Source organism: Electrophorus electricus, chromosome 15 (genome assembly GCF_041902795.1).
Source record: "Electrophorus electricus isolate QZ-2024a chromosome 15, ASM4190279v1, whole genome shotgun sequence".
Classification (NCBI taxonomy): domain Eukaryota; kingdom Metazoa; phylum Chordata; class Actinopteri; order Gymnotiformes; family Gymnotidae; genus Electrophorus; species Electrophorus electricus.
Window position 1 is genome coordinate 4097122 of NC_137511.1, and position 24846 is coordinate 4121967.

The 24846-nt window shown below is 36.8% G+C and overlaps 4 protein-coding genes across 12 annotated transcripts; all 4 read left to right on the top strand.

Moving 5' to 3' along the window:
• The first annotated feature begins 487 nt into the window (after nucleotides 1–487).
• On the top strand, nucleotides 488–5603 carry si:dkey-220f10.4 (tubby protein homolog). Of its 3 annotated transcripts, none has more exons than XM_027006000.3 (12): nucleotides 488–712; nucleotides 1110–1266; nucleotides 1520–1756; nucleotides 2077–2193; nucleotides 3179–3316; nucleotides 3501–3682; nucleotides 3783–3941; nucleotides 4160–4272; nucleotides 4367–4481; nucleotides 4580–4678; nucleotides 4900–5071; nucleotides 5217–5603. In XM_027006000.3, exons 1-12 carry the CDS (start codon nucleotides 671–673, stop codon nucleotides 5348–5350), a joined length of 1665 nt encoding a protein of 554 aa, XP_026861801.2. In that variant the 5' UTR covers nucleotides 488–670; the 3' UTR covers nucleotides 5351–5603. The 3 variants fall into 3 exon arrangements, with proteins under 3 accessions (XP_026861801.2, XP_081553669.1, XP_081553670.1); XM_081697543.1 differs by having other exon boundaries at nucleotides 4583–4678; XM_081697544.1 differs by having other exon boundaries at nucleotides 489–712; nucleotides 1520–1570.
• Nucleotides 5604–6158: 555 nt separating this feature from the next.
• Nucleotides 6159–16559, top strand: stx4 (syntaxin 4). The gene is made up of 11 exons (XM_027006001.3): nucleotides 6159–6326; nucleotides 7031–7138; nucleotides 11778–11877; nucleotides 12062–12136; nucleotides 12245–12315; nucleotides 12497–12605; nucleotides 13426–13499; nucleotides 14337–14474; nucleotides 14702–14812; nucleotides 14914–14995; nucleotides 15512–16559. The coding sequence occupies exons 1-10, from the start codon at nucleotides 6297–6299 to the stop codon at nucleotides 14992–14994; spliced, it is 897 nt and encodes a 298-aa protein (XP_026861802.1). The 5' UTR covers nucleotides 6159–6296; the 3' UTR covers nucleotide 14995; nucleotides 15512–16559.
• Nucleotides 16560–16694: 135 nt separating this feature from the next.
• On the top strand, nucleotides 16695–20020 carry LOC118242448 (calcium-binding and coiled-coil domain-containing protein 2-like). 3 transcript variants are annotated; one of them, XM_035533856.2, is made up of 5 exons: nucleotides 16695–16790; nucleotides 17209–17418; nucleotides 17544–17646; nucleotides 18026–18186; nucleotides 18715–20020. In XM_035533856.2, exons 2-5 carry the CDS (start codon nucleotides 17239–17241, stop codon nucleotides 18940–18942), a joined length of 672 nt encoding a protein of 223 aa, XP_035389749.1. In that variant the 5' UTR covers nucleotides 16695–16790; nucleotides 17209–17238; the 3' UTR covers nucleotides 18943–20020. The 3 variants fall into 3 exon arrangements, with proteins under 3 accessions (XP_035389749.1, XP_081553682.1, XP_081553683.1); XM_081697556.1 differs by having other exon boundaries at nucleotides 16719–17418; nucleotides 18715–18840; nucleotides 18929–20020; XM_081697557.1 differs by having other exon boundaries at nucleotides 16719–17418; nucleotides 18403–18857.
• Nucleotides 20021–20155: 135 nt separating this feature from the next.
• Nucleotides 20156–24688, top strand: LOC113574823 (uncharacterized). Of its 5 annotated transcripts, none has more exons than XM_081697540.1 (14): nucleotides 20156–20251; nucleotides 20680–20889; nucleotides 21015–21117; nucleotides 21497–21657; nucleotides 22186–22311; nucleotides 22400–22546; nucleotides 22660–22775; nucleotides 22871–22964; nucleotides 23072–23227; nucleotides 23394–23579; nucleotides 23748–23843; nucleotides 23946–24138; nucleotides 24232–24257; nucleotides 24379–24688. In XM_081697540.1, exons 2-14 carry the CDS (start codon nucleotides 20710–20712, stop codon nucleotides 24538–24540), a joined length of 1746 nt encoding a protein of 581 aa, XP_081553666.1. In that variant the 5' UTR covers nucleotides 20156–20251; nucleotides 20680–20709; the 3' UTR covers nucleotides 24541–24688. The 5 variants fall into 5 exon arrangements, with proteins under 5 accessions (XP_081553666.1, XP_081553665.1, XP_081553664.1 ...); XM_081697539.1 differs by having other exon boundaries at nucleotides 20164–20251; nucleotides 20339–20889; XM_081697538.1 differs by having other exon boundaries at nucleotides 20193–20889.
• The last annotated feature ends 158 nt before the right edge of the window (nucleotides 24689–24846 follow it).

Here is a 24846-nt window from a genome sequence, read left to right on the forward strand (position 1 = left end):
TCCAAAACATGCACAGTGACTGGTTTTATGTTTACTTGTTGATGTTTCTAGATTTCTGTTCACTCTAATGATCAATTACATTTGCAGTATTACAATAAAATATAAAGTATTGTATATATATTGTATAAATATATTGTAATGTACTCCCAAGGTTGATGGCAGTATCACCAATAAATTTGAATAGTTACCAGACTTTTACTAAAAACGTATCTTAAAGCATTTTTGCAGTTTTATCATAATGCTAACTGACAAAATAACTTTAAAAGTAATCCAAATCTCTGGATTGTTTTTACAGTGTAAACATTAATAAATAAGTATTTAATGAATTACTGTAGTGTATAGATTAAATGAATGGAGTGATAACTATGCCTTAGAACAAAGTCACAGATTGGCTCTGATGTCAGTGATGACTGTAAGTGCACTCTGCATGGCATCTCAGAGCTGTGTGGTGTGTAAGAACATTATCTCTTCTAATCTTCTTTACCTTCTGTTATATGCAGGTGGGGAAGCCAGACAGAGCTGAATGAATAAAACGGCCATTTGATTCAATTTGCTTTGAAACAAATCATGCTTTGGGATAACATCTAAAGTTTTGTGTCCTCTTGGTAGTCAAATATTTAGGTATATTATAACAGTAGGGACAAATCAACTTTACAATTTTAACAGCAAAATGGAGGACCAGGATATCCGCCAGCAGAAGCTTGACTATCAGGTAGGGACTGCACAACGCTCCTGTATTTGCCTTCCCATGCTAGAATGTTTCAATGCCAGACACAGTTAAAAGTTTGTCTTAAGTATTATTTGATTAGTTCTCGATTATTTAAAATTTCTTGATAAATGCTTATGATTACATTTACAGTATGCACATCTGTATTTTCTTCTAATTTTATATATCCTAATATTATGTCATTAACTGCATAAATTAATGGTAATCATTATCAACATATCTGATGATTGCAGCTTGAGAGACATTTTACCTTGATATTTAACACATAAGATAAAGTTGTTAAACTTGTTTTAATTCATGCCTCAATTCATTTGTTCACATTGGTTGTAATGGTTCTGTTGACTCAACTTTACATCACTGATATTACTGATTATTTCAACAGCGAACACTTTTGATGAAGAAGCAGCAAAAAAGAAGAGCCAATGCTCAGATGATGACAGCAAATCCTGATATTCAGCCAAAGAGCCGCAGGCAGAAGCCCGCTGCTGAAGACATGGCTTTGCTACTCAGTCAATCTCTAAGCAGCACCTCCTTAAATAGTACCCATAAACATTCTTTCTCCTGCTTTCTCGCTCTACCACAGTCAATCTACGACTAGAATAGCAAAGATTGCATGTGATATATTTTATAACATTTATCTGGGGCATCTAGTCTTCTTGAGAACACACAGTGAATTTTTATTTAGTATAGCAGGTTTTCATTTTCATGTAGTTTTCAACCATAACCTAAACAAGACTTTTACTCCTGTCTGTGACATTCATGACACCCAGTTTTTCTCTCTCACCAATTCAGACGCTCAGCTGGAACAGGCTCATGATAACATGCTTGAGGAGATCAGTCTAGGTGAAATGAACATCTCACCTCAGATCTCACTGATATCAGAAGAGATATTTCCACCTGTCCCATCCATAATCAAGACTCAGCTGAACACGGATAACCAAGCAAGCCCTATACACATACCACATATACAGAATCAAGCAGGGGGGATGAAAATAAAGGAAAAAAGTGTTAAGAAGTCTCAAGAAAAATGTATGTAAACAGGCAATTTATCACTTCAGTGCAGAGGTGGATTTTGTAATCACTGGTAGTTAATTTATACCCTAAAACATAGCTATTCAAATCATATCCCTTGAGGATCAGATACCAGTTTTCTACCGTATGCTCACCTAGGAGTATATTGTGAGACAGGGGCCAAAGAGCTACAATCACTGTTCAATTAACTACTACTGATTATATATATATATAAAAAAAAAGAAGACTTGAAATTGGATTTGAGGTCCACAGTTGAATACCTCTGCTATATTGTGTAGTAGTCTTATTAATACAATCTATTTTCTGTTCTATTTAAGTACTTGGACCTCATGATGTAGGGGATGAAAACGAACCAGTAGATAAGAAAATAGTGAAGAAAAAGAAAAAGAAGAATGACTCTAAAGAGAAAGTCAAGAAAACAAAGGAAGTGCAAAGTATTAACAGCTCACATACTATTACTTATGCTACCTAATTGCTTACAAATTTGGATATGATTCCCAGAAATACACTACATGGGCAAACGTTTGTGAACACCTGACCATCACGCTTTCTCCTGGCATTAGCTGAAGCCAGATTTGTCCATCAGACTATCAGATAGTGAAGCATGATTCATTACAAAAAAGAACATGTTTCTGCTGCTCCATAGAATAGTGGTGGCCACCACTCCAGCCAATGCTTGGCATAGTGTATAATGTGTGCAGTTGATTGGATTCCCATTTTATGAAGCACAGTTCTTGTGCTAATGTTGGCAGTTGGCTTCCGGGGCAGTTTGGAGGTTAGGCCAGACTACATGCTTCAGCGCTTGGTGGCTCCACTCTATGAGTTTGTGTGTTCTACCACTTTATGGTTTAGCTTTCACAATAATAGTTGGCCAGAGCAGACCTGTAGTATTACCCATTCTACAGCCAGTGTTTGTCTACAGCGATTGCATAGCAAATTACTGTTTCATTCAGCTGTGGATTAACCATCAGTTATCATGTCTGAGCCTGTGGGGGCAGTTATGGTTAGAGCAGCAGGCTTGGAACCCAAGGGTTACCTGTTAGATCTCCTGGATTGACAACCAAAATCAGGGGTGAGGAAAGTGAAGGAGCCCCCACCTCCACAAATTCATGGATGAAGTGCCCTTGAGTAAGGCACCAGACTCCTAACTGCTCCCAAAGCTCTGCAGTTGGTGGCTGTTTACCGTGTCGGGTGTGTGTGTGTTCACTACCATGGAGGGGTAAAATGCAGAAACTCAATTTCCCCTTGTGGATTAATAAAGTACCCATTTTCTTTTCCTTTTAACTTGATTTTATACACCTGTTACCAATGGGCATGAAGGAAACACCAGAACTCAATAATTACCAGGGGTGTCTATATGCGTTTGGCCATAGGTTAGCTATAGCACATTCTTTTCTAATTCCAACTGTCCATTGCTAGCAACTCAGGTTGATTCAGTGGTAGAGGTCAACATCACCGTGGAAAATGAACCTAAAGAAGAAAGTGAGGATGAAAAGAAAGACTGGTCAAAGAGCCCCATTCCTTCTACTCCAAAGAAAAAACAACATTTGCCTGCTTGTGAGTTTTAAAAAATTAAGTCTTTTAATTCATGCTCCCAGTCCCAGTACACCTACCAGTCCAGAAACCATTTTCCACTATTTAATGTTGATTCCCCCTCTGATTCTTTCTCCTTTCTGTTCCTTCTTTGTTATGCATAATACTGCATCAGACATGTTCATTGTTTTTACTATCATTGCTACAGCAAGGTGTGATCTAAGTGACAGTGAGGATGACAGTGAGGTTGAGGAGGACAAGGCAGACGAGAATATTATAAAACCTCAAAAAAGAACCAAAAGAGGAATAAAGAACAATTACAGTCTTGCTTCACTAAACACTAACTATAGGCAGTCCCTGTCAGAAGGTGAAGCCACAGACATGGAAAAAGTAAGACTTTAAATGCCTCAAATGTTATTAGTACACTGCGGTGTAGTGTATTCTGATTCAGAGAATTCTGTGTTCCTTCCTGTTTTCTCCCTTTTCCCAGGCTTCTCCAATCTCTATAGAAGATCGAGAACAGTTTGCTCTTCGCCCTGCTCCAAGGAATGTCACAATTCAGTGTAGAATCACCAGGGACAGGAGAGGGATGGAAAAAGGAATCTATCCTGCATATTATCTTCACATGGAAAAGGAGGATGGGAAGAGAGTGAGAGAAAAACACATTATCTCCAATGTTTAGTTTAATCAGAGATTATCCTTACACTTTCATTCACGTGTACAGTATGAAAAGATAGTTGATATTCTTAATGTGCAAAGATGGTAAGCATGAACATGTGCAACAGAATTGATTCAAAATGTAATTGGTTTTCACTGTAATTGGTTTGGTTTTCACTGTCAATGGTGTGGCACTGTTTCATTACTTAGATCTTCCTCATGGCTGGCAGAAAAAGGAAGAAGAGCACAACTTCAAATTATCTGATCTCCGTTGATCCTACTAATTTATCCAGAGACACAAGTAGCTATATAGGCAAACTAAGGTCCTAGGACTTGTCCTTTTTCTGATTGTATCTCACTTAACCAAAATAATCAGAAATATTTTTGTGATATTTAATTGTTATACTCTCCTTTCAGGTCCAATGTTTTGGGGACTAAATTCACAGTGTACAATAATGGAGTGAATCCAGAAAGGAAACTATTCATAAAAGAAACTGAGTTACTTCGACAAGAGCTTGCAGCAATATGTTACGTAAGGCAACATTACCATAAAGATCTCAATAAAGATATGAATAAGCTGCTTATACTCACTAAACAACACTAACTAAACTACACATTACTTGCACACAGCAGAAAAATGTGCTGGGTTTTAAAGGTCCCAGAAAAATGACAGTGATCATTCCTGGCATGTATGAGGATGATGAAAGAGTCATTATTTGTCCAAAGAGTGTAAGTTTGAAAAATTCCTGTAAATGTCTATACAACGCTAAAATTCATGTTAACAGAGCACAACATGACTTAGTTTTACAATAATTTTCCAAAGTGCTCTGTTACTGTAATATAAAGAATATAGAATACTAAATCTACAAAATAAAATGTTATGCGTTTTCAACATCAACATAACTTTTTCACCAACTGATCCCTCCCTCAACCCTTTTATTATACCTCAGGAACTTGAATCTCTGCTCACTCGCTATGAAAATGGAAACAAAGATAATTTAGTCTGCCTTCTGAATAAATCGCCCAAGTGGAATGAGCAGACCCAGTCTTATGTACTGAACTTCCATGGACGAGTTACACAGGCATCTGTGAAAAACTTTCAAATTGTTCATCCTGACAATGGTAACTTGGAGCAAACCCTCACTGTGCATTTCCATTTTGTGAATGAAGAGGGTTGACTTGGAGAGGTGCAAACAGTAATTTTGTGCTCACGGTAATAAATATATTTAACAAATTTGTAACTGATTTTCTCTTTTATCCTGTCCAGAGGACTACATTGTAATGCAGTTTGGGAAAGTGGCAGAAGATGTGTTCTCCATGGACTACAGCTTTCCCATGTGTGCACTACAAGCTTTTGCCATCACTCTGTCCTCTTTTGATGGCAAACTGGCTTGTGAATAAACTACATTTTATATTACATATTACATTATAATATAACTATATTACATTATAATATAAATAATATGAAGATGCTTAGTGTATATGAATGTGCTGACTATATGAATCTTAACACTTGCCAGCATACTATGACAATAATAGTTATGCATTTAATACAGTCGCACATGTAGGGTTTAAAATTAGCAATAGCCTACTTATCCTAGCCTAGCCTACCTAGCTATCTTTAAGAAAACAATAAAAATTAAATGTATTTTTATTCATTTGTGGATGTCTTTTTCAATGTGTTTTCAAATAATATGCATTTAATTTTCTTCCAATGATTTCTACATAAACGCTATCTATCTATCTACCTATCTATCTAACTAGACAGACAGAGAAAGAGAGATATTTAAAATATTTAATATATTTAAAATTGTAGTAAAGTACTATATATATATATATAGAGAGAGAGAGAGAGAGAGAGAGAGAGAGAGAGATTTAAAATTCTCTCTCTCTCTCTCTCTCTCTCTCTCTCTATTATATATATATATATATATATATATATATATATATATATATATATATATATATATATATATATATATATATATATATATAATAGAGAGAGAGAGAGAGAGAGATTTAAAATTCTCTCTCTCTCTCTCTCTATTATATATATATATATATATATATATATATATATATATATATATATATATATATATATATATATATATATGAAAAAGTTAGTTAGTACCTATGGAGGCCGCAAAAGATGGAGAGTACACTAGATGGTGATGCTGTATCTTAAGTGCTTAAATGGTGGACGCCAACCCCCGAAGAAGAACAAGGGAGAGACTCGTGAACGACTTTGAATGGAAACTCCCTTCTTCGGTTGTTCATGTCAACAAAGTTTTACTAATAGATGAAGTAACATAAACTTCACAATCTATTTATAAACTGAGAAAGAATGCGCGACCGAACCAAGGAACTGGGAACTGTAAGTTAATTAATGGACAGAGCTATTATGAACCTCGTATAATCGAATCTGACCTAAGTTATGTTTGTCAGAAATAGTAGCTAGCTAGCTAGGTATGTTAGCTAACCTAGCTAGCTAGCTGTTTGTTATTACTGGACCCCCAACCAGTTAGCTAACTAGCAAAAGACAGTCGGGCAAAGATGAATATTACTTTCAATTATCTGTGTTACAAATAAAGTCTCAGTGTGACCTATGATAGCTATTCTTCTAAGTAGCATTAGTAGCTAGCTAACTAACCTAGCTAGCTTTATTTTAATTTAGCTAGGATAGCTAACTTAGCTAGGGTCGTTCGAACTAGTGCATATCTATAGTAATATGTCCTGAGTTGTCACATGTAGCTGTAGCTAGCTAGCTAGGTTTCCTGACTAGGCAAAAACACAGATTGACTTGTCACTTGAAGAAAGAAACAAAACACCTTCCACAAGATGTGGGCCAGTTTCTAAGTGAGCTGGGTTAGGTTAGCTAACCTAGCTATTCTAGCTAGATATCTAGCTAGGTAGCGTTATGTCATCCTTCTAGCAAGTTTTCACATCTTTTTAAAACCAAAAAACAGTGCTAAAGTTTAATTCGGCGCCCGACGATTTAGTTTGCCGCACACGGAGGTTGTTTTATAAATGTTAGCTACCTGATAATTCGTCTCTAATATTTTCATACATCCATACCAGTCTGCACAGAGTTCCGATGACGATGATGAAGGTACAGCTCTCATGATAAAATCGGGCACGGGGGCCTCGATGAAGGACGACAAAGAAAATGAGGCGTTCTTTAGGAAGGTAAAACTGATATTTCTAAGTTTATCAAGTGTTTATGGGAATTGAAACTTGTAATGTAAGTCATTTAACCTTACTGCAGCTGTAGCATCATGATTAAAGCTGCAGTCGGTAAGACTAGACAACTACCAGGCCCCTCCCACTCTGCTGCGCTACAGCCCCTTCCCAGAGTCGCTGCTGTGCATGTTGTGAAATGTCAACATCGCAGGCTAACAACCAAGCATTTACATTTATGGCATTTAGCTGATGCTTCTATCCAAAGCAACGTACAATTACAACTGAATACATCTTGAACAATTGAGGGTTAAGGGCCTTGCTCAGGGGGGCCAACAGTGGCAACTTGGTAGTGGTGGGGCTTGAACCAGCAACCTTCCAACACTGTACTTTAAACACTGAGCTACCACTGCCCAGAAATAAATATTTTAGATGTGGAAATTAATCTATAACGATTTTTATTTGGGGGAAAAAAACTAACTTCAGTTTTTAGATGTTTGTTTGATAACAGAAACTGTCCTGAATAGTGCTAAATAAGCAATAAACCACTTAAGAGAACATTTAGCTATGAGACCACAGGCACACATAAGTATCAATACAAACACCATAATGATATAGCTGCCTGGGCACTTCCCAAAGATATTTTCAGGAGGCACTCCTCCTGTCTCTGATTGATTGTTTTGATTCAGGTGTGGTGAATTCTTGCAAATGAATTCTTGCTAATTTTTTCCCACAGATCTGTCTCATGTAATACTGTTAGGACATAACGACAGGTTTGGCAAATATGACAACATTTTTATATGGGTTAAGTAATGCTGCTTTAATGCAGTGTCTAATTAGTATTAAAATGCCTTGCCACTGGATATGGCAGATTTCTAATTCTCAAGGTCAGCAGGTGTTTAATGAAATGATTAGCAAGGGTTCTCTTGGTTTCTCCGATGTAAATTGATTATATATTGTAAAAGAGTAGTCAACTCCTACAGTAATGCATGAGGATTAATGGGTGATAACAATTCATCTGTTTGTCTCATGTATATTATGGGCTGTGTTAATAAATCTAGCCTGCAACTCCTCTTGACATGTTACATGTACAAGACCTCAGTTATTATTTGACTGATAATTTATCTCTCTTTTTATGAGCACATCTGATGTTTTTGTCTTGTCTGTAGGAGATTAGTGGAGTATCTTTAAAAAGGATGCTATATCTGCATCCTGGAGAATTTTGAATTGTTTTAAGTATAACCTTTTATTTATATAATGATAAGTGAGCACCAAATGAATCAACAGTATATTGTAAGCAAGGGATCATAACCTTTTTTAGAAAATCCAGTTATAAAAATAGTACAGTTATAGGTTCAGTATATTGCATATTGTGAAAAATAGTATAGGTGTGGTATATTGTTCAAAAAACTATTCCCAACAAATTAAACACAGGTTTGCATAAGAAGGTCCCATTTTAGTACCTACACTAATTCCTCTTAGTATGAGGAGTACTTGAAGTCAAAGCTGAAGCAGTTTATTGTTAACACAAATTATAGTTAACAACAGCCATAAGAGACCATCAATGGGAGGGTTTTTCCCAGGCCATGCATCAAGAAAGTAAATATCTGCTGTAAATATCTCAAACCATTTTCATTGTAGATGAATTTGTATAAATGTTTAATGTGTGTTGAAAAAAAGTCAGGAACAGTTTGTATTTTCAGGTGTTCATGGTGTTCAGGTGTTCATTTGTGTGGATTTGAAAATGTTAAGAGGCTTATGTAACTTGGTAAGGTTGACCAATAGGTTGAAAATGTAATCGAAAAAACTGTGACATAATTTCTTTAGGCTGTGAACAAGCAGATACAGTAGGATGTCCAGGATTGACTTGCTTATGAATTTTAGGGAAAAGATTAAAGGTGCATTAGTCAAGATCCAAGAAACACTACCTCTGTTGTTTAAGTAGGTGAACACAACAACACTGGAATTATTTATTTATTTATTTATTTATTGATCTTTTAGCTCTTATTTATTTATTTATTTATTTTAGCGCTTTGCCTTTCATTCCCGCCCATGAACACAAAACATGCCTAATATCTACAGTGGGCAGTGTACTTCAATTAGTTAGCTGTAGTTTTCTAGTATTACAAAAGTTGTCATGATTTTCAAGCAAGGAGGTAGGCTGTTTATTAATAATTCTTTGTTATTTAACAAGTTATGCAGTGAACTACATGGTGGCTATTATCTTAGGGTGAGAGTGCTTGTATGCAGAGACTAGCCTAAATAAATGATAAACATCGAGAGGCCTACAACCCTGCTCTCCCTAACAAAGAAATGATGCCTTCTAGCTTCCTGACAAATTAACATGACACATCATTACGTTTCTCTTTTTTCAAAGATTTATCCTGCTGCTCAAGTACTCTACAGATTCTTCTTGGTATAGCAGTGTTGCTTGCCCAGAGTGGGCATCAAACTTGTGTGTCTGGGGGGCATGATGGTTTTAGCATTTTACCCTTATATGTGGAGTTGCTCACTATAAAATGTAACTTCTTAGTAGTGAAAATGTAAGCCTGTAGCTTAAACACATAGAATTCAGCTCATAACAATTTCTCAAACTAGCTAAGTGTTGTTGCTGTCCATTTCCTTGTAATGGACTCCCACAAGTGTACTAGTCACTACCCATGTTAGCTAGCTAGCTAGTTAGCTAATATCATCCTGCAAGGGAGTATGATGCAGTTGACCAGCATTGCATACATTTCTCTGAAAGTGGTTCACCCAAAGAATGACTTTAATTGGCTGTCTAAGTGGAAGATTTATCTGCTTGATTATACCGATTACGTTTACATATCATACCTGACTGGGAGGAACAGCACTAATTCTGCATCCAGCGTCATCTCTTTGGCAATGTAATAATTCTTTCCAGTTTGGAAAAAGCACTTCCAGTGTTAACTCTTGTTTTATTATGTTGTTCTATTTTTTTTTAATCCACAGTACAAGCACATGGCAATTCATGGTGCTTACCCGATTCTATTGTTTTTTGTTTTGTTTGTTTGTTTGTTTGTTTTAGCCAAACAGACAGAGATGGGGAGGAGTTATGGGGTATTGAGGAGTGTCTCATAAAGTGACTGACAGGAGGTCAGTGTAAACACAAACAAGTTTCAGTCCCGGAATGCAGTTTTTCCAAACTGGTTTTCTCAGGCACCTAATAAAGCACCTGTGCTAATGCCATTGCTAAAAGAACTATTGTTTATTATGTTCAGGCAGAATTATGGAACTAAATGAAAAACGGAAATTTATCCCATCTCACTTGTTTTTCATCTGGTAAAGTGAGAATAATAAACAACTTAATTTACAAATAAACATTTCTGACATTAAAATAAAAACTGACCAATATGGCAACCCTTCTTTTCAATAACAGTCATAAGCCATTCATGGAGTCTGTCAGTTTCTGTTGACGATCAACTTTTTGTGCAGCAGCAACCATAGCCTCTCGGACACTGTTCAGAGAGCTGTACCATTTTCCTTCACTGTAAATCTGCAGTTTAAGAAGAGCCCACAAGTCCTCAGGTCAAGTGAGGAAGGGGGCCATGTCATTATTCTTTCATCTTTAAGGCCTTTATTGGGTAGCCACGCAGTAGAGTACTTTGATGCATGCGATGGAACATTGCTCTGCATAAAAATCATGGTCTTCTTGAAAGAGGCACTGTACCACTGCTTGAAGAAAGTGTCTTCTAAAAACTAGCAGTAGGTTTGAGAGTTAATTTTTGAGTCCATCTTCAATCCGAAAAGGTCCAACTAGTTTATCTTTAATAATACCAGCACATAGCAGTACCCCACCTCCACCTTGCTGGCATCTGAGTCGAAGTGGAGCTCTGTGCCCGTTACTGATCCAGCCACAGGCCCATCCATCTGGTCCACCAAGAGTCACTCTCATCTCATCAGTCAATAAAACCTTGAAAAATCTGTCTTCAGATATTTCTTGGCCCAGTCTTGATGTTTCACCTTATGTTTCTTGTTCAGTGGCCATGTCTCCGAGTACTGAACACCTTGTACTTCTGGGTACTCCAGGTAGGTTGCAGTTCTGGAATATGACAGCACTGGAGGATAATGGGTTCCTGGTCGCTTCAAGTTTCATTCTTCTCAAATCTTTGGTAGTTAATTTGCGTCTTTTTTTCTTCTCAACATGTTTCTTGCGACCCTGTTTACTATTTGCAGCAAAACCTTTGATAGTTCTCTGATCACGCCCAAATAGCTTAGCAATTTTAAGAGTGCTGCATCTCTCTGAAAGACTTTTTACAATTTTTTATTTTTTGGAGTCAGTTAAATCTCTTTTTTGGCCCATTTGCCTGAGGAAAAGAAGCTGCCTAATAATTATGCACACCTTGGTATAGGGTATTGAACTCCTTAGGTACACCCTCTCTCATTACACAAATACACATCATGCAATATGCTTAAATCCAATAAGCATTCATGTTTATACAGCTTGGAGTTGGAAAATATGCATGAAAATTATGATATGGTCATAGTAAAATAGTAAAAATTATTTACATAACTTATCGTAGGTAGTCTTATATTTTCCTACTTGTAGTTGGGTTTTTGTTTTGTTTTGTTTTTGTTTTTTAACAGTTTTTCAGCTTTACATTAAGCAATTTTTGTTCTTGCCTTATAGGTCCAAGAGATTCGTGAGGGACTTGAAGCTCTTAAGAAGAAAGTGTCTGAACTGGAGAACAAACAGAAAACCGTTTTAGGAGTTGCACTTCCAGAGGACAGTTAGTAGCGAAGTCATGTATTTTAATTAAACATGCCACAGCTTTTGGTATATTTTAATATTCCCCTAAACATTTCTTGTACCACATTTATACCAGAATAAAGTATCTTATATAAGAAGCAGATATGGATAGTAGCCATTAAAAATGACAGGATGTAAAAAAGTTTTTTTTAATTTACTTTCAGGTATGAAAAAGGAACTTCAGACCCTTAGAGATGAGATCAAAGTGTTAGCTAGCCAAATCCACAAGAAGTTAAAAAGTAAGCCTGATGATTCAATAATTATTATAGAATATACACTTTATTTTTACACTTTTATATTTTTAATGCCTTTTAGTATAACCATTGATTAATCTACCCAAATTATAGGTATTGAACCCAAGAAAACTGATGAAGATGCGAAATATGTTTCAATAAGTTTAAGAATGCAAAGAACACAGGTTTGTTATATGAGAGAGTAGGTATTACATGTTCAGCAACATTTCACAGTATTCAGTGTTTTTTTTTGTTTGTTTGTTTTTGGTTTTTTTTCCTTTGGATTGTTTGTTTTTGTTACATTTCACAGCTGCTGTTGTTGAGCTGGTTCCTCTCAGGAATCCCCTTTGCCTCTTTTTTTCCCAGCATGGTGTCTTATCCCGAAATTTTGTTGAGGTGATGGCTGAATGTAACACTATTCAGGCGAAGTACAGAAATAAAAATGTGGAGAGGATACAAAGACAATTAAAAATCAGTGAGTATTTTTGCCCTCACATTTTAATTATAAATGCTCGTGAATATTAGTTTTTGAACAATGCTTATATACATGTAGTCGAAAGGTTTTGCAAATGGCAAATTATTGTTTTAGTGTAGTCTTGGTGTCAGTGTCACATTATGCAGCCTATCTGCACTACGAGAATTAGGAGATTTGCAAAAGCATTTAAATTTGCAGATGTTTGAAAGAAGCACATCTTATTCCAGCTGGTGAATTCTTTTTCAAATTCCAAATAAGTAGAATACGGAAGTCATCAGGCCAACTTTTCCTTTGCTAACAAAAGCCCAACCTTTGTCAAGCAGGATAACTGTTTCTAGAAGCCTTTGGGGGAACATACTAAAACATCCTGGCCAGAAAGCAAATGAAACTGAATAACTTTATACTCAATGGTAAAACATTGTGTATCTTCTGGCAAGTCACTTTCTTCCCAGTGATGGTTGTTTATAATTCACACATAGTAGAAAGGTAAGTTTTTTTTTTTTTTAGGAGAGGTGGAATTTACAAGTAGATTGTGGCCACTGCAATTAGCAGCTTGCCTCCCAGAATCTAAATTGAGTTCTGTAGTGCAATATTTATCACAATTCTGGGATACAAGATTATATCTTGTGTTAACACTTAAGATTTCTGAACATTAGCATCTGGTGCGTATAATGAAATAACCCAACCGAATTACACAGTTTGGTGTATCTTGGAATGTGACATTGTATGTTTGGTTCTATACCATGAAAAACTAAATTCATAATAAATTAGTGTGGAATAAATATCTGCCTGATCCTGATGTTTCCCTTTTTTGTTTCAGCTGGTAATGATGTGTCAGACGAACAGTTAGAGACGATGCTTGAAAGTGGACAGACAGATGTGTTCACTCAAAATGTGAGTATTATGTTTCACTTATTGCTTTACTTATCTAAAGTTGTCTGTGATTTGTTGGTATTTTCAAGTGACCTTATGTTTATTTTCGAAAATTGAGGCGATATTTGAATGGATCAGATTTTAGAATGGTTGCTCCAGGAGTTTGATTTCCATTTTTCTGTTACTGTTTTATTGTTTTTATGTAGCTAGATTTAGTATGTTGACACTGGTGATTGTACATGAACTGATCGGGGTCCTCAATGAAGCATGCTGCTATAATAGTTTATATGATTATCAACTACATTCAGTTAATCTCACATTTCTATTCAAGTTCTCTTTCTTGCTTTCTATGGAGTAAGAGTTAATTTGGTAAGATCATTTACACAATAAAAGCTTTTTCTTCTTTAGAATGTGTCTGTATGAATGTATGCACCTGTACACAATAAAATATTTAAGGATTATAAAATTAATTGAATTCAGTAGAATTCATTGTTCACTTTACATAACAGCCATGACATCAGTGAGTGTTAGTTTTGTGCTCTTGTTCTGTCTTCATTGTCATTATCCATTTTTAAGTGCAAGTGTCAAGTTGTTCTGTCATTCCTCCATATACTTAGTATACATTGGAAAAAGATGTAGCTACTTCTGGTCCATGGTGCAATACAACAATAGTACAACACATAGGACTACAAAATGCAAAAGCACAGTAGTGCTAGAAGAGTACAAATGTTATGTTATCATGGCATATTATAGTGTTGCTTGTCCGAAAGCTTGCCGCATTAACTCTCCCTCCAACAGTTCTTAAGTCAGATTCTGGTGCATGTCATCAGTTTATGTGTGAGCTAAATTTTTATACAGATCTTAGGAGACGCTAAAGCTACCAAGATGGCACTGAATGAGATTGAGACAAGGCACGAGGAGATTCTCAAACTGGAAAGAAGCATCAAAGACCTTCATGACATGTTTCAGTACCTTGCCATGGAAGTGGAGGCCCAGGTGTGTTACAGAAAGACCAACCTCGGAAAAAACTTGAGATATCATATACGTATTTATACAGTTACAATAAGAACAGGGTTAACAGTATGTAACTTTTTTATGTATCATTATTTTAAAATAAACAGGCTTACACTTAATGTCTGACAGAGAATGAAAACTATGTGCTTAAATTCTTCTACTAAACATGTTCAGTAGCCACTTTGCTTATGCACCAATTTTGTTTGCAGGGGGAAACAGTTAATCGTATTGAGAACAACATAATTAACTCTACAAACTATATCGAGAAGGCTGTTGAAGAAACTGGGGCAGCTGTTGTTTCTCAGAAGAAAGCACGCAAGGTTGGCATTTTTGTCTTTTATCATTGAATTTGAGTTTATTGAAAATCCATCTGCAGTACTAAAAATACTTTTGACACTGATTTTGATTTTTTTTTCCTTAGAAAAAAGTGTGGATTGCAATATGCTGTGCAATTTTAATTCTTATAATAGTCATTGCCCTGGCTGCTAGTTTCGCAGGCTGAGGTGAGTTAACTACATTCAGAGTTGCACCCTAATGCAGTATTGATTCAATGAAAATTACATTCACATCTCCTCAATAGCTACTCATGCCACCACTTTTTGGGCATTCTCACTGATAAACTTAAAAAGTAAGAAGATGGATTCTTTGGCTTTTATGAAAAAATGTAATTAAGTGGTAGAATTTCTTAAAGGGTTTTATTGCTGCATTGAATACTACTACTTCTGGGTTCATTTAAATACCATGCCAAATTTGTTCCATTGTATTTTTCTCTGTGTAATATTTTTGTCAGATGTAATATCCCAGAAAAGACAAGGTGATCTCTTATTTCTAGCTTTTAGAGAAGTGCAACCAGACTGAACCATGCCTCATTATTTCTGACAATATCAAGCCTGCTTTTTGAAATGCACATGAGAGAAAAATCCACAGAGCACTAATAAATTTGAGTACTTCAAATGCCTTTCATGTTATTTGCATGGATATTTTTAATCTATTTCAATCTTTTTACTCTTTTTTTCCAGTGTTTTCCATCTTCTACTAATCTCCTCTTCCTGACATTTCAAAGAAAATAATACTATGTTTCTTAATTTTCGAACCTAACATTATCACATGTCAATAATCTATTTGACAGTTTGAGGTCTTGCACTCATTTATTCTTGGAGAGCAGAAAGTTATGTAGACTTCCCTTCAGTGTTAATAACCTAGCAGAATGGCCTCCCATGTATGTTGATTTGCAGACACATGTATTTTTTTCTTTTTTTTTTTTTTTCTTTTTTTGCTGTACTACAATGTATTCTCTGTAAAACCAATACTTATCAATAACATTGACTCTGTAAAAGGGGGAAAAAAACACTGGAGTTCTCAGGAAAACCCCAAGTGAGGCAAATGATTAATATATGCATAATTATGCCATGATGTGAAAAGCTCACTTTTAGAGATTTACTGTTAGAGATTTGAGCTTTTTTTTGCTATTTTTTATCATTTTGAGAATATTGAAAATGTATTGAACATATTTCTTGGTGTTACTTTGTTTTGTGAGTTCTTGAAGAGGATGCTATTTCAAGATGAGCTTCCATATCACTTCTGTATATACACAAACTTACCTTTTATTGCTTTTGCATTGGAGTATCTGCTCCTTAATTACTACTTGTTGTTAAATAACATGATGTACATGTTTTCCTTTTCAATTGATGTCATAAATCTGTATTTAGGGCTATAGTGTGGCCTGCACCCTAGAATTGCAGTTACAATTGTTCGTGACTAACTTTAAGAAAAATATACTGAGAAAGGTGCTGCAGGTGATTAATTTGGGCTTTGTCTCAAATAAGCCAGGTGCCTTTTGCTTTAGCAACTTTTGATAGACTTGTATAGTTACTTATTTTGAAGTGCCCCTGCCTTGGTGCTTTACCCAACAGTTCTATTATTGAATGCTACCTAAATGGGTTTATTGGAGGGTAACATCACAGAGAGTCATTTGGTGTACTGAGTTTTGTACTGAATTATCTGATCCTGGTTATTTTAATGTAGAACTATTGTTTTTAAATAAAATAAATATTGTACTAAAATGTATTTAATTTTTCTGATGTCACTTGTTTGACAACTATTTGTGGAGAGAAATAGAGATGCTCTCTGTGCTGTGTGGTGGTTGGATGCCAGGTAGAGTCGTGTTAGAAAACGATCACCTCTGGTGGCACACGTTAGAACTACGTTTCCCATAGTGTAGGCGTTTCCCTAAATGCTGGACCCTGACCGACATACCTTCAGTAACGACCCGCAGGGTTACGACACTCCAAGGTTCAGGTAACAGGCTAAGTTTATTTATGGAAATTTGCCTTGTGTTCAAACTAACAAATTAAAAATATATATATGTTGTTGTTTTTTTTGCAGTTGTTTTCAGGATTCGGCTGATTCGAACTATTAGATCAGTTATAAATCTGAAGCTTATATAGCAGGCTTATTAAAAATCTAACTCGGTCAAGAAACGCCAACATAGCAGGCCTAATGAATCTTATTCACAAACTGAAAAGACTAGACTATTTGAGACGTAGGCCTATGCTGCAATAAGTGAAAGCGAAACTACTTATCCTTGTTTTAGAAAAAGGGTTCAGTGAAATATCACGCGTACTTGGGTGTGGGGTTTTTTTTTTTGTTTTTTTGTAATTTGGACTTTTTATATACATGGTAGATATAGATTAACCTAACATCTACCTTGTGACAGGTGATCAACGCACAGGTTTAAAAAATCAAAATGAACGACGACACACTCGAAAACATGATATTTCGAGAATACGACATGGAGTCATCATTTTCTCAGGTCGTCTTTGTTAATATCCTGCGCTCGTACCAGATTAACGTTCCTGTGAAATGTTGTTACACCTTGACTGGAGGACTAAAACCCAACACTAGAGATTGGATTGGCATTTTCAAGGTGGATCTTTTTAAAAAAGATTTTTAATATTACTTATTTAAGAGCTATAAACAGTATCGTAGTCTGTTGATGTTTATGATTAGTGGATACTGTATCAGCATGTAGTCTGTATATAATATGTCTAGGTTGGCTGGAAGTCAGCACAGATGTACTACAACTACAAGTGGGTTCAGCCTTCTTTGGAACAGGATGGGCCTGAGCCCCTTCAGCAAGAAGTTGTTTTTAGTGGTAAGAGATTGTTGATTATGCATTAATATTAGGTCTAGGCTAGGCTACTTTATGTTTTAACACTGACTGGTAGTTAATGTTGTGCTATAGCTTTAAAGAGCATAAATAGTGCTAGTCTGCATGTGTTCAGGGATCTTGCTAGGGCATCTTGTGATGTAATGAGTACCACAACAAATCCTTGGTCTTCGGCCACTCATTGGCAGCTGATGTTCAGTTTGGAGCCTGTGAATTGGGACTGGTAGGGTGGGGCAGAGCGAATAGCTGTGTTCTTATGTAATCGTTTGAGCTTTTTATAGTGGTGGTGAGTGACCCATATGGTGGTTAACGTTCACCACCATGATGCTTGGGTGTTGGTGTTCACTGGTGGGTTTACCTTTAGAGTCCTACCTCCCTAAAGATGATGGGGAATTCTATCAGTTCTGCTATGTGGACAGCAGTGGTCAGGTCAGAGGAGCCAGCACTCCTTTCTGCTTCCAGAACCCAGCAGAAGCAAGTCTAGACTGCAGCCTGGATAAAGACCTTTTAGTGATCACAACACAGGTACCTTAAGCCACTCAGGTCATTGCCCACTGTATAAGCATTTCTGTTTTTAGAGCTGCAGCTTCTTGTATTTGAAATGTTTATACATTTTTATGGAAATTGTAGCATTGCTATTTGCATTTGTAATTGTGTGCATGTTGCTGGTGTTGCTTACTGCATTCCTTGGTCACTTGAAAATGGGACTAACAATATATCAATTGTTTTTTGCTTCTGTAGTATTGTCCTTTGTGATACTGCTACAGCAGAAGGCAGCAATTTGTAAATAAGCTCACTAACTAATCAGAGGATTTTTAATTGCATGCTCAAAGCATCTTGACTGGTCTCGTACCATCCAGATGAGTATTCTGTCAGTGGTTTTATGAATCGCAGCATTCACACAATGGAACAAATGTAACGCAGACCAAGCTCTAACCAGTCTTTAATGTCATATCAATGCTACATCAGTGAGTTTTAATATGTTGCAAGGAATATTACAATTGCAAAACAGCAGCAGTAATTGGCATTATCAAGAATAGAGTGTTTGTACAGGAGCAAGCAGAGCAGATGGAGAAAGAGAAAGAGAGCCTCCTATCTGAGATGAAACATCTGAAGGATGAAAATAAGATTCTGAAGAAGGAGCTGGACGAAAGATTGCACGAGATTCACCGTCTTAGGGTCTGTTCTTCACTCTCACCATTGGCACAGTGTGTTGCCACCATACGTGACAGTGCCACTAAAGTGCCCGTGGTTTACAATCCTGCAGATTCAAATAGATAAACTAAAGCTCAGCAGTTTGTCCGAAACACTGCCACCATCTTCTACTAATCTCCTCTTCCTGACATTTCAAAGAAAATAATACTATGTTTCTTAATTTTCGAACCTAACATTATCACATGTCAATAATCTATTCGACAGTTTGAGGTCTTGCACTCATTTATTCTTGGAGAGCAGAAAGTTATGTAGACTTCCCTTCAGTGTTAATAACCTAGCAGAATGGCCTCCCATGTATGTTGATTTGCAGACACATGTATTTTTTTCTTTTTTTTTTTTTTCTTTTTTTGCTGTACTACAATGTATTCTCTGTAAAACCAATACTTATCAATAACATTGACTCTGTAAAAGGGGGAAAAAAACACTGGAGTTCTCAGGAAAACCCCAAGTGAGGCAAATGATTAATATATGCATAATTATGCCATGATGTGAAAAGCTCACTTTCAGAGATTTACTGTTAGAGATTTGAGCTTTTTTTTTTTGCTATTTTTTATCATTTTGAGAATATTGAAAATGTATTGAACATATTTCTTGGTGTTACTTTGTTTTGTGAGTTCTTGAAGAGGATGCTATTTCAAGATGAGCTTCCATATCACTTCTGTATATACACAAACTTACCTTTTATTGCTTTTGCATTGGAGTATCTGCTCCTTAATTACTACTTGTTGTTAAATAACATGATGTACATGTTTTCCTTTTCAATTGATGTCATAAATCTGTATTTAGGGCTATAGTGTGGCCTGCACCCTAGAATTGCAGTTACAATTGTTCGTGACTAACTTTAAGAAAAATATACTGAGAAAGGTGCTGCAGGTGATTAATTTGGGCTTTGTCTCAAATAAGCCAGGTGCCTTTTGCTTTAGCAACTTTTGATAGACTTGTATAGTTACTTATTTTGAAGTGCCCCTGCCTTGGTGCTTTACCCAACAGTTCTATTATTGAATGCTACCTAAATGGGTTTATTGGAGGGTAACATCACAGAGAGTCATTTGGTGTACTGAGTTTTGTACTGAATTATCTGATCCTGGTTATTTTAATGTAGAACTATTGTTTTTAAATAAAATAAATATTGTACTAAAATGTATTTAATTTTTCTGATGTCACTTGTTTGACAACTATTTGTGGAGAGAAATAGAGATGCTCTCTGTGCTGTGTGGTGGTTGGATGCCAGGTAGAGTCGTGTTAGAAAACGATCACCTCTGGTGGCACACGTTAGAACTACGTTTCCCATAGTGTAGGCGTTTCCCTAAATGCTGGACCCTGACCGACATACCTTCAGTAACGACCCGCAGGGTTACGACACTCCAAGGTTCAGGTAACAGGCTAAGTTTATTTATGGAAATTTGCCTTGTGTTCAAACTAACAAATTAAAAATATATATATGTTGTTGTTTTTTTTGCAGTTGTTTTCAGGATTCGGCTGATTCGAACTATTAGATCAGTTATAAATCTGAAGCTTATATAGCAGGCTTATTAAAAATCTAACTCGGTCAAGAAACGCCAACATAGCAGGCCTAATGAATCTTATTCACAAACTGAAAAGACTAGACTATTTGAGACGTAGGCCTATGCTGCAATAAGTGAAAGCGAAACTACTTATCCTTGTTTTAGAAAAAGGGTTCAGTGAAATATCACGCGTACTTGGGTGTGGGGTTTTTTTTTTTTTTTGTTTTGTTTTTTTTGTAATTTGGACTTTTTATATACATGGTAGATATAGATTAACCTAACATCTACCTTGTGACAGGTGATCAACGCACAGGTTTAAAAAATCAAAATGAACGACGACACACTCGAAAACATGATATTTCGAGAATACGACATGGAGTCATCATTTTCTCAGGTCGTCTTTGTTAATATCCTGCGCTCGTACCAGATTAACGTTCCTGTGAAATGTTGTTACACCTTGACTGGAGGACTAAAACCCAACACTAGAGATTGGATTGGCATTTTCAAGGTGGATCTTTTTAAAAAAGATTTTTAATATTACTTATTTAAGAGCTATAAACAGTATCGTAGTCTGTTGATGTTTATGATTAGTGGATACTGTATCAGCATGTAGTCTCTATATAATATGTCTAGGTTGGCTGGAAGTCAACACAGATGTACTACAACTACAAGTGGGTTCAGCCTTCTTTGGAACAGGATGGGCCTGAGCCCCTTCAGCAAGAAGTTGTTTTTAGTGGTAAGAGATTGTTGATTATGCATTAATATTAGGTCTAGGCTAGGCTACTTTATGTTTTAACACTGACTGGTAGTTAATGTTGTGCTATAGCTTTAAAGAGCATAAATAGTGCTAGTCTGCATGTGTTCAGGGATCTTGCTAGGGCATCTTGTGATGTAATGAGTACCACAACAAATCCTTGGTCTTCGGCCACTCATTGGCAGCTGATGTTCAGTTTGGAGCCTGTGAATTGGGACTGGTAGGGTGGGGCAGAGCGAATAGCTGTGTTCTTATGTAATCGTTTGAGCTTTTTATAGTGGTGGTGAGTGACCCATATGGTGGTTAACGTTCACCACCATGATGCTTGGGTGTTGGTGTTCACTGGTGGGTTTACCTTTAGAGTCCTACCTCCCTAAAGATGATGGGGAATTCTATCAGTTCTGCTATGTGGACAGCAGTGGTCAGGTCAGAGGAGCCAGCACTCCTTTCTGCTTCCAGAACCCAGCAGAAGCAAGTCTAGACTGCAGCCTGGATAAAGACCTTTTAGTGATCACAACACAGGTACCTTAAGCCACTCAGGTCATTGCCCACTGTATAAGCATTTCTGTTTTTAGAGCTGCAGCTTCTTGTATTTGAAATGTTTATACATTTTTATGGAAATTGTAGCATTGCTATTTGCATTTGTAATTGTGTGCATGTTGCTGGTGTTGCTTACTGCATTCCTTGGTCACTTGAAAATGGGACTAACAATATATCAATTGTTTTTTGCTTCTGTAGTATTGTCCTTTGTGATACTGCTACAGCAGAAGGCAGCAATTTGTAAATAAGCTCACTAACTAATCAGAGGATTTTTAATTGCATGCTCAAAGCATCTTGACTGGTCTCGTACCATCCAGATGAGTATTCTGTCAGTGGTTTTATGAATCGCAGCATTCACACAATGGAACAAATGTAACGCAGACCAAGCTCTAACCAGTCTTTAATGTCATATCAATGCTACATCAGTGAGTTTTAATATGTTGCAAGGAATATTACAATTGCAAAACAGCAGCAGTAATTGGCATTATCAAGAATAGAGTGTTTGTACAGGAGCAAGCAGAGCAGATGGAGAAAGAGAAAGAGAGCCTCCTATCTGAGATGAAACATCTGAAGGATGAAAATAAGATTCTGAAGAAGGAGCTGGACGAAAGATTGCACGAGATTCACCGTCTTAGGGTCTGTTCTTCACTCTCACCATTGGCACAGTGTGTTGCCACCATACGTGACAGTGCCACTAAAGTGCCCGTGGTTTACAATCCTGCAGATTCAAATAGATAAACTAAAGCTCAGCAGTTTGTCCGAAACACTGCCACCGATCGAACAGAAGCCTCAGGTTGATGAACAGATTATCCAAACACAACAGCCTCTCTCTCACACCCTGGCAGAAATTGAAAGCAAACAGGAACAAGAGGTACCAACACTGCCTGTCCAGTCATGGGTATTTCTAATTTAAGTAATTGCAATATGAGCATACGTTATGACTGCTTCCAAGAGTGCGCTCTCCTTTCTGATTGTTCTCTGCAGCCACTGACTAGTATACATGAGAAGTATAAGAAGGCATTGCAGAAGATTATCACGCTGAAAGAAGAGAGGGAACTGTTAATACAAAAGCTCGAAGCCCAGCAAGCAGAGATTTCACAGTGAGCATTCCATCTCGATACTGAACTCTCTGAAAATCAAAACTGCACACATGTGCATCTCTCTGAATTACAGGCCTGTCCAAGTTCCCTTGTAGTTCCCTTTTGTCACATCTCTGTAGGCTAAATCCCAGGATCAAAGAAGCAATGCAGGGTTACAACACACTGCAAGATCAGATCCAGCTGCTGCAGGTCTGAGAAAGAAATGTACACAGTGTTGTTTAAACCAGCTTTCTAGGATGGTTTTTTGTCTGTAGAACAACTGATTTTTGTGTGGTTTCTCTGCCACCCCAACTCAGGTCGATTTACAGAGCAGTCAGAAAGAGATCAAACGGTTGCAGTCTGAAAAGCTGGCAATGAAGGGAGAACTGGACGAACTGAGGCCAGAGATCAAGGAATTACGTGCAACCTTGTCACAACAAAGCCCTGCCGAGGGAGACAAGGGTGGTATAAAGGTATAAAAGACAAAACCCAACGTTTAACCCAACACTTAACCCAACACTGAATCTGGCTTGGAATGATTTAGTCTGATAATGTCTGTTGCCTGCATTCGCAAAAAACCCAAAAAAAAAAACCAAAAAAAAAAGCAGCCCGTTGGTGACGTATGAAATTCGACTCTAGATGCAGAATCATACTCTCCTGACTCAGCTGACAGAAGCCAGAGGGATGCTGCGCAAAGAAATCCAAAACAGCAATGATGCAAACCAGCGAGCAGACAGAGCTGAGCGAGAGGTGACAGAGCTCAAGAAAAAGCTTGAGCAAATGACAATAGCAGATGACAGGAAGGAGAACAATCAACAGATTGAGGTGGTGGTTGTGATTACTTATTGAAAACTTATTGGTTTATCTGCTTTTTGTCTTTTTTTAATGCAAGAAATGTTGTTTGAGATTCTTGGTGTTTCAGAAGTCTGATTTTTGAAGGGCGTTATGTGATTTTTCATGGCATAAACTTTGCATCATCTATCATTAATTCAGGCACAGCTTAATGAAGCACAGAGGAGAATCAAGGAACAGGCACATGTAGCAGAGATGGTACAATTAGAAAAGGAAAATCTGGCTAAAGTAAATCAGGTGATTTTCTCTTGCATGGTGGCTGAGAAGGAAACTAAAATATCTCACACCTTCTGCAGCTGCGTGTACATTGCATAACAGTCTCTTGTTCCTACTTGTCAGAAACTCAAAGACGAAAATGAGAGACTACAGAAGGTGGTGTTTGAGCTTCAGGTGGCCTCAGTAGCAGCTGCATCTCAGCACCAGAACAACCCTCTGAGTCCTCTCCCCTCCCAGTTATCTACTGCACCCATCAGCCCCCAGCTGCAAGACCAGGCACACTCACATTACTATGAGTCCATAAACAATCTTTCAGGTGGGCTCAGATAATGCACAATATCTTGAGTATTTTTACAGTTGAGATGATGTTTTTTGGGAAATAAACATTATTTCCTTTTTTTTCCCTTAGGTGTTCCCACTGATACAGAAAACAAGGTACCGTACATGTGTATATATACATGCATATTAGTCTGAAGTTTGTCCCTTTGTTGTGCTAATTGTTCATTTTTAGCAAATGTTTAATTTTTGATTAATTCTTCATTTACTATGCAAATAGTCAAGAGTGTGCCGTCACTGCTGTGAGAGCTTTCCTGACATCAGTGAGGATGAGCTGGAGATACATGAGCAGAGTCACAAGGTGTGCCCATTCTGCACTCTGATCTGTGATGAAATGAAGCAGCAAGAGTTTGAAGATCATGTCTACAGCCACGAGGAATAGGCAGGCCACCGCTGATTTCATAAGTCAACAAGGCAAATGGGACATTATTAACCTGTCATTATTAACTCTTTGAAAATGTTTGTCTTTAAAAAGGAATAAAATATATAAATGGTTATACAAATTAAAATTATACAAATGGTTGTATATGTTCAGAGACTTCTGCCTAGTTAAATGCTTTGCTGTAATATTATTTTTCTAAGAATACCTAGTGCCAATATGTAACAAAATCACTGTATTAATAGTAGAGTAATAATATCTTTTAAATGTATAGAGTACTTAACATGCTTCACATTTAAAGAACTATCA